Source organism: Mercenaria mercenaria, chromosome 8 (assembly GCF_021730395.1).
Source record: "Mercenaria mercenaria strain notata chromosome 8, MADL_Memer_1, whole genome shotgun sequence".
Taxonomy (NCBI): Eukaryota; Metazoa; Mollusca; class Bivalvia; order Venerida; family Veneridae; genus Mercenaria; species Mercenaria mercenaria.
Window position 1 is genome coordinate 51,089,278 of NC_069368.1, and position 17,049 is coordinate 51,106,326.

The 17,049-nt window shown below is 34.0% G+C and overlaps 1 protein-coding gene across 2 annotated transcripts in view; it reads right to left on the reverse strand.

Moving 5' to 3' along the window:
- The window catches only part of LOC128559038 (serine/threonine-protein kinase ULK3-like), a 39,872-nt gene that overhangs the window by 21,073 nt on the left and 1,750 nt on the right, over positions 1-17,049 (reverse strand). Inside the window, exons 1-10 of one of the 2 annotated variants that reach the window (XM_053549977.1) lie at positions 10,974-11,957; positions 10,319-10,459; positions 9,782-9,902; positions 9,413-9,517; positions 7,125-7,268; positions 6,564-6,646; positions 5,069-5,224; positions 3,791-3,896; positions 3,306-3,346; positions 2,305-2,416 (exon numbers count right to left, since the gene is read on the reverse strand). In XM_053549977.1, coding sequence (XP_053405952.1) covers positions 2,305-2,416; positions 3,306-3,346; positions 3,791-3,896; positions 5,069-5,224; positions 6,564-6,646; positions 7,125-7,268; positions 9,413-9,517; positions 9,782-9,875 — 841 coding nt within the window. In that variant the 5' untranslated portion in view covers positions 9,876-9,902; positions 10,319-10,459; positions 10,974-11,957. Of the gene's footprint in view, positions 1-2,304; positions 2,417-3,305; positions 3,347-3,790; positions 3,897-5,068; positions 5,225-6,563; positions 6,647-7,124; positions 7,269-9,412; positions 9,518-9,781; positions 9,903-10,318; positions 10,460-10,973; positions 11,958-17,049 lie in introns of those variants that run through there. The other variant, XM_053549976.1, reaches the window with a different exon arrangement.

Genomic DNA, 17,049 nt, shown 5'->3' on the forward strand with positions numbered 1-17,049 from the left:
CTCATGAAAACTTGACGAGTGTAAATCTGAATAGTTCAGAATGTCAATGAAAACTAGAGCTGCTTTTGAGAAAAGCGCATGTCTCCTAAAACTGCCTAATCATAGTGGTATAAGATCGGATGAGAAATGTTCAAGCGTAAACCCTACTCCCTATATAGTCTTAATTTCCAATCAGACTTTCAGTGCTTTGATTATCAAAAACAATGTTTCAAGGGCCATAATTCCGAAGTGCCTGGGCCTATTTGGCTAGTTATCGAACTTGGTCGAGAACTTATTGGCAACACATTTTTGTTCAAGTTTGGTGAAGATCAGATGAGAAATGTTTGACTTAGAGTGCGGACAAGATTTATAACAGACGGACGGATGGATGGATGGACAGACAGACAGACAGACAGACAGACAGACAAGAGTAAATCAATATGTCTCCCACCACACAGTGGTGTGGGAGACATAACAATTATCTTGCAAACTATCTCAAATCAGGAGATCCTAATTTTCAATCATCATCACTATCAATCATTGAGAACACCTCTATTTGTGCTAAGAAACTGGTAAGTAATAAATATCAGTGCTAAGAAACTGGAATGTAACAATGTAAAATTTAATTTCAGTCTTTTTCTCCTGTCAAAATGTTTTATATTAATTTGTTTTGATGAACACAGTTTAGGCCAGATGGCGATTTCCAGCTTTAAAGGTGGACAGTACTAATCCAGGCAATATTCAGGCAAAGGCAGGCACCTGAGTAAACCCACCAATCCTCAGCAAGGCCACTGAATAACTTCTTCACATGATGACAATAGCTGGGCTGAAACCCTAGGAGCTGTGATTTGAAATTAGCAATATGAACCACTCAGCTACAGAGGCCTTGTTTCAAATTAAAGGAGATGCATTCCTTACAATTATGTTAATGAAAGGAATTGTATCAAAAGTAAATATATATAACCAGACTAGACGATAGGACAGATTAACCAGACTAGACAATAGACTAACCAGGCCAGAAGGCAGACTAATCGGACTAGAAGATCAACTAACACAGCAAGAAGGTAGAATAACCAGACTAGAATATTAACCAACCAGGCCAGAAGGCAGACTAACTAGACTAGAAGATCAACTAACTCAGTATGAAGACAGAATAACCAGACTAGAATATCAACTAACCAGGCCAGAGGATCAACTAATTCAGCATGAAGATAGAATAACCAGACTAGAATATCAACTAACCAGGCCAGAAGGCAGACTTACCAGACTAGAAGATCAACTAACTCAGCAAGAAGACAGAATAACCAGACTAGAATATCAACTAACTAGGCCAGAAGGCAGACTAACCAGACTAGAAGATCAACTAACTCAGCATGAAGGTAGAATAACCAGACTAGAATATCAACTAACCAGGCCAGAAGGCAGACTAACAAGACTAGAAGATCAACTAATTCAGCATGAAGATAGAATAACCATCTAGAATACCAACTAACCAGGCCAGAGGGCAGACTAACCTGACTAGAAGATCAACTAACTCATTAAGAAGATAGAATAACCAGACTAGAAGATCAACTAACTAGGCCAGAAGGCAAACCAGACTAAAAGATCAACTAACTCAGCAAGAAGATAGAATAATCAGACTAGAATATCAACTAACTAGGTCAGAAGGCAGACTAACCAGATTAGAAGATCAACTAACTCAGCATAAAGATAGAATAACCAGACTAGAATATCAACTAACCAGGCCAGAAGGCAGGCTTATCAGACTAGAAGATCAACTAATTCAGCATGAAGATAGAATAACCAGACTAGAATATCAACTAACCAGGTCAGAGGGCAGACTAACCAGACTAGAAGATCAAATAACTCAGCAAGAAGATAGAAAAAACAGACTAGAAGATAAACTAACCAGGCAAGAAGGCAGACTAACCAGACTAGAAAATCAACTAACTCAGTAAGAAGATAGGATAACCAGACTAGAATATCAACTAACCAGGCCAGAAGGCAGACTAATCAGACTAGAAGACCAACTAACTAAGCATGAAGATAGAATAACCTAACTAGAAGATCAACTAACCCGGCCAGAGGGCAGACTAACAAGACTAGAACATCAACTAACTCAGCAAGAAGATAGAATAACCAGGCTAAGAGATCAACTAAACTAGCTAGAAGATGGACTAACCAGGCTAGGAGACAGGCTAACCAGGCTAGAAGACAGACTAACTAGCCCAGAAGACAGACTTACTAGGCTAGAGGACAGACTAACCAGCCTTGAAGGCAGATAAACCAGGCTGGAAGACAGGCTAACCAGGCTAGAAGACTTACCAAGCTCTTCTTCATTGTTTTTTGAAGTAGATCTCTGGAGTGTACTACCAGGGTCTCGGTGAGGTTTTAATTGGCTCTTTAATTCCTCTGCTCTATTGATGTATTCTTTAGCCTAAATAAAAAATGAAACAAACACTTCTGTAAATGTCTAAAATCACTACAAACTTTGTGTCATAGTATAAACCTTGATTACAGAAAAGGGAAGATTTAAGGTAGTTCTGCACATTTGGATCGAAATTTTTTCTACAATGCAGAATTTGATTAAACTCTGAGTTTTCAAAACTTCAGGATATACTTAGAAAATTCAGCAAATAAAAAAGATAGGGTTGTGTGCTTGATTTTTTGCTACACTGATATGAAAAATTTGGACCTCACGCAATTTTTCATAATGGTAGTCTATGGAAAAATCATAACTTTCATAACATTTTCATGAATAGAATTGTAACGTGTCAAATGTTTTAGTATCATATTTTCACTTTAAGAAGACAGTAATAGTGCCATTGTAATACATTTATTCACAGGTTATCATTAATTCATAAAATGATTTTCATTTCCATACATCAAATCCAGGCTTTCTTCTACGTTTTCCGGATAAATGATGTTACGCCATCACTTCCGTTTATCAAACGTGCAGAACTAACTTAATGTAAAAAGCAGGCCAGCTGTCAGTATTCTGAAGCCTTAGGATTCAAGTCCCAGTCTGGCTGTACATTATTCTTACACTGTGGCAAATCTAAGATTAAAACATTAAAGAAACCTGTTGTTGCAAGAATGAAGAAAACTTTTTTCAATAGCAGAATAGACATGTCAATATCCTTCCAGTTCCATTAGTAAACAAGTTAAATTAATAAATTTAAGAATGAAAACCAATTTTCATTCTCAGAGCCACAGAAATGTCATATTAAAAAATCCTGCACTTTAAACACATATTGTAACATCTTATTTAGACAACAGTTATATGTAAGGAAACTGATGCATAAAATTCAATGATATTTTGATACCTTTTTTCTCAGTGCCTCTCGCTTCTTAGAATCTTTTTCATCTGAAAGAACAAGTTTAACAATTGAATTTTGACAGCCATCTTAACAATCTGAAATCATACTAAAACTAGAGGACAGGAGCGAAAGTAAGAGACACTGATGGTTGGCTGCAATAGGGGTCATTAATTTAACTTGGCATGTCCAATCATTTCATGAAGTTTCAACATTTTGGGCCTAGTGGTTCTCAAGTTATGGATTGGAGCGAGGTCCCTCATAAAATTCATAGATTGTAAAAAAAAATCATCCTCAACCTGTAACTTACGAACATATATCTTTGTACCAAATAAAAATTTGATCAACCCATCCTTTTAAGTGTTATCAAAGATGACTGGACAGACAGACAAAAGAGGTGACTAGTATAATCACCTAGACTTTTACTGATACTGATACAGCCAACTAAGACAGAAACTGATTGAATTAATAGTTAATACGTAGCTACTCCTTACATCTTATTGCTGGCAGGAAAAAGCTCACAGCCTCACAGTAATGTTTGATAGCTGCAGGGTAATCTCCCTTGGAGTCCAGCTCCACGGCTTCTGTGACTAGACTGGTCTGAAATAGATACCAAATGTTTATGTTTGTTCTGCCTAGTTTGATATCTGAACATTTATACATGATATTAAACCTGGAATATCTATCATATTTAACATGATACACAAAATACTGCATTTAAAGGCATCTCAGACAGTTGTTACTGTGCATCATTTAGCACAGTGCCTGATCTGTCACTTACTGATTCTCCTTTGGCATTCAATATAAAGTTGAACAGTTGCGCACCATATAAGACACTTTCAGTCAATTAAGTGAAAATTTTTTAGTTGGTAATGGAAGAAAGTTGGTTTATTTCTGTATGAAAGGCAAATGCAATAAAAACAGGCATGCCTGTTTTCCTATAAGAAGACGGAAAGTAAAGAAAATTAAGTAACGGTTATTACAATTGATTTTTAAGCAAGATGTATGCATGTTATAATGACAGTTTTATCTTAATGTTAAAATGACCTCAAATTCAACAATGCACTACTAACTATAGACAACCATCCTATGAGGTTTGACACAAACTGCATAAGCACCAATGTTGTGCATATAAATGAGCTACTGATATTGACCAAGTAAATGAGGATACTGAGAACATTCTATTAATGATAGCCACAAAAAAAATATGGACTCAAAAATCAGCTCAGAGTTATCTAATTTATTTCCAATTCAATAGGTTTAATGACTGGGAAACATTATTTAGGTTTCCCTCTAAAACATTAGCATATAGCTGTAATTGTTTGTTTGTTTGTTTTGGGTTTAACGCCGTTTTTCAACAGTATTTGTCATGTAACAGCGGGCAGTTAACCTAACCAGTGTTCCTGGATTCTGTACCAGTACAAACCTGTTCTCCACAAGTAACTGCCAACTTCCCCACATGAATCAGAGGTGGAGGACTAATGATTTTAGCTGTAATTGAGATAGTTTGTTAGTAAGTTGCATGCAAAACTAACCAATTTATTTCTGTAAAACAAGGGCCATAATTTACATTAAATGCAACGAAGAGTTATCTATTTCAGTAGGTTTAATGGTTTGGAAGCCTTGAATGAAATTCAAAATATCAATCAAATACATGTAATGGTTACTGCAAGCAAAACTTCAACCAAGAAGTGAAACCAATGCATGGGTGAATACAACAGCTCTTTAAATAATCGAGCTAAAAAATGCAAAACAAACAACAAGAGACTTACTGCTTTTGGCAGACATTTTTCTGATGGAGCATGCTCTAGATCAAGGAAGGGATGTTCAAAGAATTGTTCAAATGAAATCCTATCATCTGGTCTCCTTTTAAGTAAACTCAACAGCAGATCTCGACACTCATCTGACACCTCAACACCATATGGCAACTGAAACAAAGATTTTATGTTTTTTTGTTGTTTTTTTGAAAGATCATACACCTAAATGTTCACAAATAAGTGTTGAAATGTCACCAACTAGAAAATCTTAACTTCATCCATATAAAGCTCAATCTAAGGAATAAACATATCACACCATCTTCACATCCTAAAGGAAATAAATTACATATCTGTATTATATATCAGTGTTTTCCTTAGTGTCCATTTTCCTAATATCAGTGAAGGTAGATTTGAAAGCAGTAAACTTAAAACCTTAGCTAAGAATATACCTTAAATGACTTCAGCAGGTATTAAATGTATTATGCATACCCCTAGAGATTATGAATCACAGACATAAGAATTATGTGTACCTCTACAGGCTATGGATTCCAGAGATAAATTTATTATGTGTACATCTACATGCTGTAGATTCTACATATAAGTGTAAAAAAAACTATAATGACAGTTCTCTACAGGCTATGAATCTCAGAGATAAATGTATTATGTGTACCTCTACAGGCTATGAATCTCAGAGATAAAATTATTATGTGTACCTCTGCAGGTTATGGATCCAAGAGATATATGTACCTCTGGAGGCTATGGATCCAAGAGATATGTGTACCTCTGGAGGCTATGGATCCAAGAGATATGTGTACCTCTGCAAGCTATGGATCCAAGAGATATGTGTATCTCTGCAAGCTATGGATCCAAGAGGTAAGTGTACCTCTTCAGGCTATGTATCCCATAGATGTATTATGACAGTTCTCTAAAGGCTATGGATCCCAGAGATAAATGTACTATGTGTACCTCTACACAGGCTATGGATCCAAGAGATGTGTACCTCTGCAAGCTATGGATCCAAGAGGTAAGTGTACCTCTTCAGGCTATGTATCCCATAGATGTATTATGACAGTTCTCTACAGGCTATGGATCCCAGAGATAAATGTACTATGTGTACCTCTACACAGGCTATGGATCCAAGAGATGTGTACCTCTGCAAGCTATGGATCCAAGAGGTAAGTGTACCTCTTCAGGCTATGTATCCCATAGATGTATTATGACAGTTCTCTACAGGCTATAGATCCCAGAGATAAATGTACTATGTGTACCTCTACACAGGCTATGGATATAAGAGATATGTGTACCTCTGCAGGCTATGTATCCCATAGATAAAATTAATGTATTATGTGTACCTCTATAGGCTATATATGGATCCCAGAGAATATTGTATCAATTATTTCAACCAATACACAGCCCTACCGTACAGGTATGGGATACGGTTACTGCAGATAAATGAATTATGTGCACCACTACAAGCATCAGATATGGGAGATAAATGAACTATGCATACCTCTACAGGCTTTGAATCCCAGATTTTCTCTTCCAACTCCTTGAATGACTTTGAGGCATATGGAGCTCTACCAAATAAACATTCTGGAACAAAAGTTTACTCACAGCATATACAAACTTCGGTATTATCAATCCTTCCATAGGTTTACACCTACACATGTCATACACAAGCCACTGTTATTTTAGCTACTGTTTGTTATTTCTATGACTAGTGCTTTAAAAATCAGCTTTTTTGTGTCTGTGGACAATTAATTTTTCTGTCTGATTAACTGCTTGTCACCATTTTTTACAGATTTTTTTCATTCATTATTACTGTGAAATCATTAAATTTTGTGGTTTCAGTAGAAATGGACATTAACATACAAAGAGTATTCTACATTTTAAAGGGGATTTCAGGTTGTGAATTGACACATGAAAGGAGTCTATGGAAGTTAGCCCCTCATGAATAATGATTCAACAATGTGTCTAAATCTACTACAGACAATGCTATCTTCTATTTTTTTATAATGAAATTACTTTATTACAGGGAAGTCTAGCCGGCATTGTTAACACAGAAACCTACCATACAATATAACTCCTATAGACCAAAGGTCTACTCTTGCATCATACTTCCCCCTGCATATAATCTCTGGGGCCATGTACAGGGGACTGCCCCTCAATGCATGTAGCGTGTCGTCTTGATATAAATGTTTGGCAAATCCAAAGTCTGAAAACAAACGATAATAGTCTGTAAACAAATAAGTCTGAAAACGAAAGTGAACCTGATCTTGTTTTGAACAGAACATGTCTCAGACAGCATTCAGCCCAATATATTTAACAATATTAGATGGAAATATTCATCTAGTATTTCTTATACAAGTCATGGTTTAAACACAACATAACAGAAAAAGTTTAAGTACTTTTCACGGACTTTGCTTTACATTTTCAAGGACTACATTTGTCAAAACCATGTGTTAATATTTCTTATTAACTACTTCCAAATAACAAGGAAATTTAACTATGTAAATTGTGATAAAGTGCTGTCAAAGTCCAAAGTGCATATCCGATCTATAGTTAAACAAATACCATGTTATCATTATTATTATTATACCAGATTTGTTGAGCGCCCTTTTCATATGGAATATACGTTCAAAGGCGCTTTACAATTAAACATGTGACATGTTCATTCAAATTATCTTCATTTTTTCTACATGCATATCAAATTTATCAAAGAGATTTTAGGTCAAACTAGAGCAGTTTTCTTCAAAATTTAAGTGCTTCATTTTTTAGGGCTTTACGCATTTTCAAGGGAGTTTTCAAGGAGCAGAATTAAAGCTACAGACTTTTCAAAGTCTGCATAAACCTTTTAATATTTCATACTGATTGGATATGACAAAACATTTGATCATGACAATCTAATAGCATAAAAATTCCCATAAATCATTCATAGATAACACAACCATGTACTTTCAATATCATCTGAGTATACAACATTAAGGCAGGCCTATAAATATAATATCATATCAATTTTTGACTGTCCCATCTTGGCAGCAGATGGAAAATTCATACCAATATACTTTTAGTGGTTTGCTACTGCAGAAATACTTCAAAATATACTGTACAAAATTTGATAACACAGTGACTTTTCTTTCTTTTCTCAGTAAATATACAGTCTAATCTGTACTAACCGTCACCTCCGATCAGCGGTCACCTCCATTCAGCGGTCATTTTATGACGCCCCCAATGGCCACCTCCCATCCGTGGCCAGCGGCCACCAAAATTGCCTCCCAGCTGCCGTATTTGACCCCTTTCAGCAGCCATGTTTCTTCGAAAACCAATTATTTTTAGAAGATACCCAATTTTTGAAAAACATGTGACTGCTAAGTTTCGCAAGACTTCACCACAAGAACGACAAAATGACATGAGCTTCTCAATTAAAACTGATAACCAAAGGTGTGATCCCCTTTTTGTTACGATCAAATGGCCAGTATCGGCAATTAGCATGTCACCTCGTGTCAATTTTGTTGTTTACAGTTCACGGTCTGATCTCGGTTAAAGATAATACTCGATATCTAATTAGTAGCATAATGTATGTGATTTTTTTATATTTCTTTCATCAAAATACTATTAAATTTATAAGAAATTTTATATTGTGTTTGAAAGAAATATAAACCACTTGATCTTTTACGGAACGTAACGCCAATCTTAGATTTTAGCGTAGACAGAAAGCGCGGAGAGTAGCTTCCCCTACCAAAATGGCGAAAATTGTAATCAAACTTGTTTTGAAGTTGGAAAATTGTATGTAACACTTGTTGTACAAAAAAAAACAAAAACACACCAGAGTTTTAGATTGCTAAGAAGACCATTCGTATTGCAAAGGCAAATGCACGTCAATGTATCCTGGTAAAATAATAATAGAAAACCGAAAAAGAAATGGGCCTAAAGGTTAAACTGGTCAGAACTTGACAGAAAATACATATACTGGCTGCACCTCCAATCAGCGGTCACCTGGCTTAAGCGACCAAATTGTCTGCTTCCCCTGGCTGGCTGCTTAAGACAGGTTAGACTGTAGACCTCTCTAAAATATTGAACAGGTAGAGGAAATTGAAGTTTCAACAGAGCTGATAATGAAATAGTTATTACAATTTTACATGACTAATTTCAGAAGTTAAGCCGTACATGAAAGAACTAAAGTCCCTCCCTATGACTGAAAGTAGGGATAAGTTACTGACCCTCATATAAGGATCACATTTAAGGATCAAAAATAAGTTTCTGGAAGGGGTAATTCTTGCTGGCCTGCCAAACAAATATATTTCAGGAGTGGCCTTATTGTTACTCGTACACAGTATTGTACAAACATAAAATGTATACCTGCTATTTTGAGAACTGGGTCTGATGAAGATGAACACAGAATGTTTTGAGGTTTGAGATCCATGTGTGCGACACTATTGTCCCTCAGAAACTTCATAGCTGACACTGTACATAAAAAATAACATGAAAGCAGCGGTTTAACAAGAAACAAAAGCGTACTTCATTTGCAACTGCTTGGATGCTGATGCCAAGCACACTTTTCAAATGTTGACAGAACTGTTACAACTGTATGACAAGCAATGTTATTATCGAAAGAAAGTTTCTGAGCTCCTGTATCGAAGTTTGAGGAAATGCAAAATGACTTATTAATAAACAGTATGTTAATACTTCCTAAATAACAAAATAAATCAACTGTTTTAAGCTACTTACCAATATGACGTAAAAACTTTCTCACAATATGTTCAGGGAGCATTCTCTTGCTGCGTATAAAACGTGAGAGGTCACCACCACTACAGTACTCCATGATGAGGTAGATATACGTGTCATCCCACTGCATGTCATGTAAATAGTCTCAGGTTATCAATGTGAAAATAGGGAAAATAACTTGTACCAAATTTAAACTGCTAAAGTAATTTATACCACTCATTTGGTAACAAATTTCTTAAAAGAATTGACTATGTACTAAAGTATGGACCTACACAATGCTGATCAAGAAATTTAGTATCAAACTGGTATAATTCTGGCTTTATTTCAAGATTAATGAATGCAAACTGTTTTTCCAGATAATTGACTGCTTTACTATAATTATTGGGGAACTAAATAACTATCAAAACAAGTGCAGTTACTTTAAGCTTGAATGTAAACCTTCCGTTAGCTGGCTTTTTAAATATACTATTACTAACACTTGCACACTAGAAAGGTATCATGTCACAAGTCAATTAAATGGTTTTAGAGGTATTTACAAACCTGAAAGTCCTTTAGTTCCACAATATTTTCATGTTTAAGTTTCTTGAGAAGAGCTATCTCCGTGAGCAGATTTTCTGTTGATGCCTTATTCAAACTGCTCTTTAAAACACACTTAATGGCAGCTACCTCCCTCGATCCAGACTGAAATATTTCCAAGAGGTTACCGTAAGTCTTGGACATGCAAGAAATTTAAAATCATAGAATTGCTGTTCATAGGTTCACTACTTACCAGGTTGAAATATACAAAGAATAGTAAATCTGTAAACTGTGGCTTCAGGATTCGTACAATAAATAATCATCGCACAGTGAACGTGAAAACCATCTGGTAAATATTTACCGCACGAAGAGCTGTTTTTACATTATAAGTCAAAAGTTTCTGTACATGGAGCAAATTTTTTTTTTGACAATTGCAGAATTCCTCGCGTATTCTGTTGACAGCACTGAAGATCCAGTACTATCATGAACATCATCGTAAAGAAAAATTTGTACTGTATTGAAGAACACCAAAAATATAAGAGAAAATTGCAAAAACAGTAGAACATGACATGATTTTCAAGGCGGATGTAGGAGAATTTTCTGATGAACATTTTTATCTCGTGTGTATTTTAGCCATTGAATGATGATTTTCTTTTAAACTAGCTGAAACAAGTTTTACCTCTGTTATATGATAAGTGTCTACGTCGGATTATACGATGATGGAAAAAGTGCTACACAGCCGCGTAGTAGTTGGGGTGGGGGGGACCAATTGTCCAGACGCCTAGTGTTGGTGACTTTTCTTGGACCTGTTTATTCCATGTTTGTAAGGTTGATGGTAAAATAAATTAAACGTTCCTTTGAGTCTGCCAGAAGTGGTAGAACTGAATAAATCCAGACATTACTGACGTGTTGGGTGCATAATAGTCCAAATAATTTGACGTCAGAACTGATTCTGCGATATTTTCGTGATAAGGCAGAATCCCTCTGTTTACATCAAAACCAGTAAAGGCCTTTTCTGTGGTGAAAATAGATTTAGGTAAAAACACGATCTGCCAATATAATTAAACGATGAAATCATAATACAAAATAAAACTGAATCATTTTATGGTTTAAACATGTTAATAAAGCATAAACACTATATATTTCATTTGGTTACCTCGCTGTATATACATGTACACCATTACACTCTTGGTATTCTGTTATCAGGACATGTGACACAAAGTGGAGCCATGTAAAATGTGTATAAACTTTAGGGCGAGTTGTTTAAAACAGTGACAAACTCGTGTTTTGACGTTTATTCACATAAACTTCAACTAAATGGAAGGAAAAAATGGATATTCTTTCCAGGTATCTTAAAATTTCACTCATATTTTTGTTTTTTTAATAGTTAAAATGCGATTTAAAAATCGCCATGTAGAATCTTCACGGAAGGTTCACCACAGAAAAGGTCCTTCCTATGTTGTATGTGGAGGAGAGATTTTGACCTGTGCAAAATTATCACAATATCTCGACTCGCATACAATTAGTTGGACTAGGTGTACATAGGTGCACAGAGTTAAGAGAGATGTTATGCGCATATAGCCAATCTGCGCATTTGGTAAATCGCGCAGCGCAAATAACCAATTTGTTATCTGCGCAACGATTTGTAAATCGGGCAACCTTATATATTTCTTATATGCGCAGGGTAACTGTCTTGCGCGTCTGGTAAATGAGTCTGCGCTTTTAACATATGGATGATATGTCCCGATAAAATTGAATAACATTAGACGGTTAGACTTGTAGGCCTACATAAAACTGTTTTAATTTTAAAACTGACGGTGATCAGGCACGCGGAAAGGTGTGAATTGACTGTGCTTAATTTGTAAAGAACATTTTTTTTAAAGTAAATGAGCGTATTTATGCGGTAATTTCAATGAGATGCTCATGTCCCTGGTAGTTTATGGACTAAACATTTCTGTTGACGACGGTATTAAGAGTCATTTGTCATAGGTGTTAAAAAACTTTAAAATGATACAAAATAACCAAAGAATATTTAATAACACAAGTTTTTTTATTTATTTTTTATTATTTTTTTAACTTTTAAACGCCGTAGCCTGTGCGGGATGTCGATCCAGCCCTAATATCAAATCCTGAAATGACACCGATATTTCAAATATATATTGATCATTTCTTACAGATCATATTGATATTTTTTATAATAATGTTTTGTAGTACAAAAGAGTAATTTTCGCCAGAACGTGAACGAATTTTTGTTGCTGCGCAAGATGTGTCCTGCGCTAATAGAAAATCTTGAAATTACTCTGATAATATGAATAACTGCCATAAACCATTCTAACTTTTACATTGTTTAACAATTACAGATTGATATTGCAAATCTTGGTTTTGAAAATGTGTCATAAATTTATTTCAGCATCAGTAAATTCATGGGAGTCGGTCACCAGGTTTCAATATCTGCAGTATGATACAATATGCAATAAAACTCAAACATGCGTGAAGGTGTGATTTCCTTCGGATAGCCACATCGTCCTCTCTATTCTTTTTATAACTGAAGTATTTTTACTTCATTCGATCACACGCAGTCATTTTATACCGGATATAGAACATAAAGGAGACTTACATAAAAGACTGAATTGCCACACACTTACCACAATTCACCTTATCGCTTTTTCCATCATATTAAAAAAGCGCAATTCTTTTTTACCAACGTGAGCATATCTCCTGACATGGCCAAGATTAAAAATAAAACAAAAATAAGCAGAATTAAAAGACGATTCTTACAGATCTTTTATACTTATATCATTTTTTTTAATGTTTTATAGTAAGACAGATAGAATAACTAATAAGTTTCGTCAAAATGTGAACGAAATTTTACATTTTGTAGGTGCGCAAGATGTGTGTCCTGCGTTAATAGAACTCTGAAAATTACTGCAATAACTTGAATATCTTTTATAAACCATTTTAACTTTTACTTCGTTTTTCGATTACAGTCTAAAAATGTAGCTTTTGAAAATCTGAATATGTTTCATCCGTAGCCTGCGCGGGATGTTGTTCCTGTGCTAATAGTAAATTCTGAACTGACGCCGATATTTCAAACATATTTCGATTCTAAAAGATACTATTTATGTAGCTTCATAAAAAATATTTTCGGAGTAGAAAAAAAATAGAAAGAAGCGTGATTTCCGTCATAACGAGAACGAAATATTACATTTGTTATCTGCGCAAGATGTGTTTGCTCTGCGCTAATAAAAAATCTGGAAATAATCCTGATAACTTGGATATCTTTCATCAACCCTGCTAACTTTATCATTGTTTTGTGATTACAGGCTGTAATTGTAGCTTTTGCCAAATGAATATTTTGTTACATCTGTATCTTGCGCGGGATGTCGGCCCTGCGCTAATAAAAAATCTGGAAATGATCCTGATTACTTGAATATCTTTCATAAACCATGCTAAATTTAACTTTGTTTTATGGTTACAGACTAAAGTTGTAGCTTTTGCAAAGACAAATGTAATTTTAATTCTGTAACCCGCGCGGGATGTCAGTTCTGCGCTAATAGCAAATCCTGAATTTAAATATATTTAATTTATAAAACATATCATTTATGTACCTTTTAAAAATGTAGTAGAAATAGATAGAAACAAGAGTGGTTTCCGTTGTTTCTGTGCAAGACGTATGTCCTGCGCTAATAGAAAGTTTTAACATTACTCCGATAATTTCATACGCTATGTCAACTTTAATTTTGTTATTACAATTACAGACTAAAATTGTAGCTAGAATATAAAGTTACTTCTACATAATTCACGGGATGACGGTCCTGCACTAATCGCAATTCCTGAAATGTCAATAATATACCAAATATATGTCATTTCTTACAATTCTAATTGATTTTTTTTTTTCATGCTTTTATAATGCAAAATAAATAGAAACGAGTAAATTCTAGCTTTTGCCAAAATGAATATCTTGTTACATCTGTAATCAGCGTGGGATATCTGTTCTGCGCTAATAGCAAATCCTGAAATGATGCCGAAACTTCAAATATATAACTCTCACGATAGAATGACGTCACGTTAACATCAAAGATTTTGTTGCGACAAAGAAAAAGCGCTTGTATATTTATCTACTGTTTCAGATTAAGGGCATACTGGTATTGGAATCGAAATAATTTATAGCAAAACCATGTTTTAACACTCTTTATACATTCGGGCGTCCATACGTCGTACAAAAAAAATCACTCGGGATGCGCCCTCATGATATTATCACGCCCGACGTATAACCGCCCGTCGTGCATAAACATACATAGACATACATCTGTGCAGATAACAAATGTAAAATTTCGATCTCGTTATGACAGAAATCACTCTTTTTCTATTCATTTTTACAGTACTCATTTGAAAGTTTCATAAATAGTGTGTTTTATGAATGAAATATATTTGAAATACGGTGTAATAACTTGGCTATTAGCGCAGGACCGACCGCCCACGCAAGTTACAGGTGTAACATTATAGATCCATTTAGATTTGTAAAAAAAAACTACAGTTTTAGTCTGTAATCGTAAATCTAAGTAAAAGTTAATATGATTTATAAAAGATATTCAAGTTATCAGAGTTATTTCCAGATTTATTATTAGCGCAGACACACATCTTGCGCAGATAAAAAATGTAATAATTCGTTCTCGTTATGACAGAAATCACTCTTTTTCTAATCATTTTTTTTACAGTATTCATTTGAAAGTTACATAAATAGTATGTTTTATGAATGAAATATATTTGAAATACAGTGTAATTTCAAACTTTGCAATTAGCGCAGGACCGACCTCCCAAGCAAGTTACAGGTGTAACATTATAAATCCATTTAGATAAATTATAGTTTTAGTTTGTAATTGTAAATCAAAGTAAAAGTTGATATGATTTATAAAAGATATTCAAGTTATCAGAGTAATTTCCAGATTTATTATTAGCGCAGACACACATCTTGCGCAGATAAAAAATGTAATATTTCGTTCTCGTTATGACAGAAATCACTCTTTTTCTAATCATTTTTTTTACAGTATTCATTTGAAAGTTAATAAATAGTATGTTTTATGAATGAAATATATTTGAAATGCAGTGTAATTTCAAACTTTGCTGTAAGCGCAGGACCGACCTCTCAAGCAAGTTACAGGTGTTACATTATAGATCCATTTATATTTGTAAAAAAAACTATAGTTTTAGTCTGTAATCGTAAATCTAAGTAAAAGTTGATATGATTTATAAAAGATATTCAAGTTATCAGAGTAATTTCCAGATTTATTATTAGCGCAGACACACATCTTGCGCAGATAAAAAATGTAATATTCCGTTCTCGTTACGACAGAAATCACTCTTTTTCTAATCATTTGTTTTACAGTATTCATTTGAAAGTTAATAAATAGTATGTTTTATGAATGAAATATATTTGAAATGCAGTGTAATTTCAAACTTTGCTGTAAGCGCAGGACCGACCTCCTAAGCAAGTTACAGGTGTTACATTATAGATCTATTTAGATTTGTAAAAAAACTATAGTTTTAGTCTGTAATCGTAAATCTAAGTAAAAGTTGATATGATTTATAAAAGATATTCAAGTTATCAGAGTAATTTCCAGATTTATTATTAGCGCAGACACACATCTTGCGCAGATAAAAATGTAATATTTCGTTCTCGTTATGACAGAAATCACTCTTTTTCTATTCTTTTTTTACAATATTCATTTGAAAGTTACATAAATAGTATGTTTTATGAATGAAATATATTTGAAATGCAGTGTAATTTCAAACTTTGCTATTAGCGCAGGACCGACCTCCCAAGCAAGTTACAGGTGTAACATTATAGATCCATTTAGATTTGTAAAAAACTATAGTTTTAGTCTGTAATCATAAATCAAAATAAAAGTTGATATGATTTATAAAAGATATTCAAGTTATCAGAGTAATTTCCAGATTTATTATTAGCGCAGACACACATCTTGCGCAGATAAAAAATGTAATATTTCGTTCTCGTTATGACAGAAATCACTCTTTTTCTATTCATTTTTTACAGTATTCATTTCAAAGTTATGTTTTATGTATGAAATATATTTGAAATACAGAGTAATTTCAAAATTTGCTATTAGCGCAGGACCGACCTCCGAAGCAAGTTACAGGTGTAACATTATAGATCCATTTAGAAAACTTAAAGTTTTAGTCTGTAATTGTAAATCAAAGTAAAAATTGATATGATTTATAAAAGATATTCAAGTAATCAGAGTAATTTCCAGATTTATTATTAGCGCAGACACACATCTTGCGCAGATAAAAAATGTAATATTTCATTCTCGTTATGACAGAAATCACTCTTTTTCTAATCATTTTTTACAGTATTCATTTGAAAGTTACATAAATAGTATGTTTTATGAATGAAATATATTTGAAATACAGTGTAATTTCAAACTTTGCTATTAGTCCAGGACCGACCTCCCAAGCAAGTTACAGGTGTAACATTATATATCTATTTAGATTTGTAAAAAAACTATAGTTTTAGTCTGTAATCATAAATCTAAGAAAAAGTTAATATGATTTATAAAAGATATTCAAGTTATCAGAGTAATTTCCAGATTTTCATTTAGCGCAGGGCACCGAACACATATCTTGTGCAGCTACAAAATATAAAATTTTGTTTACGTTTTGATGAAAATTAGGTCTACTCTTTATTCAATCGATTTTGTACTATAAAATAATAATAATAATATAGATAAGATCTG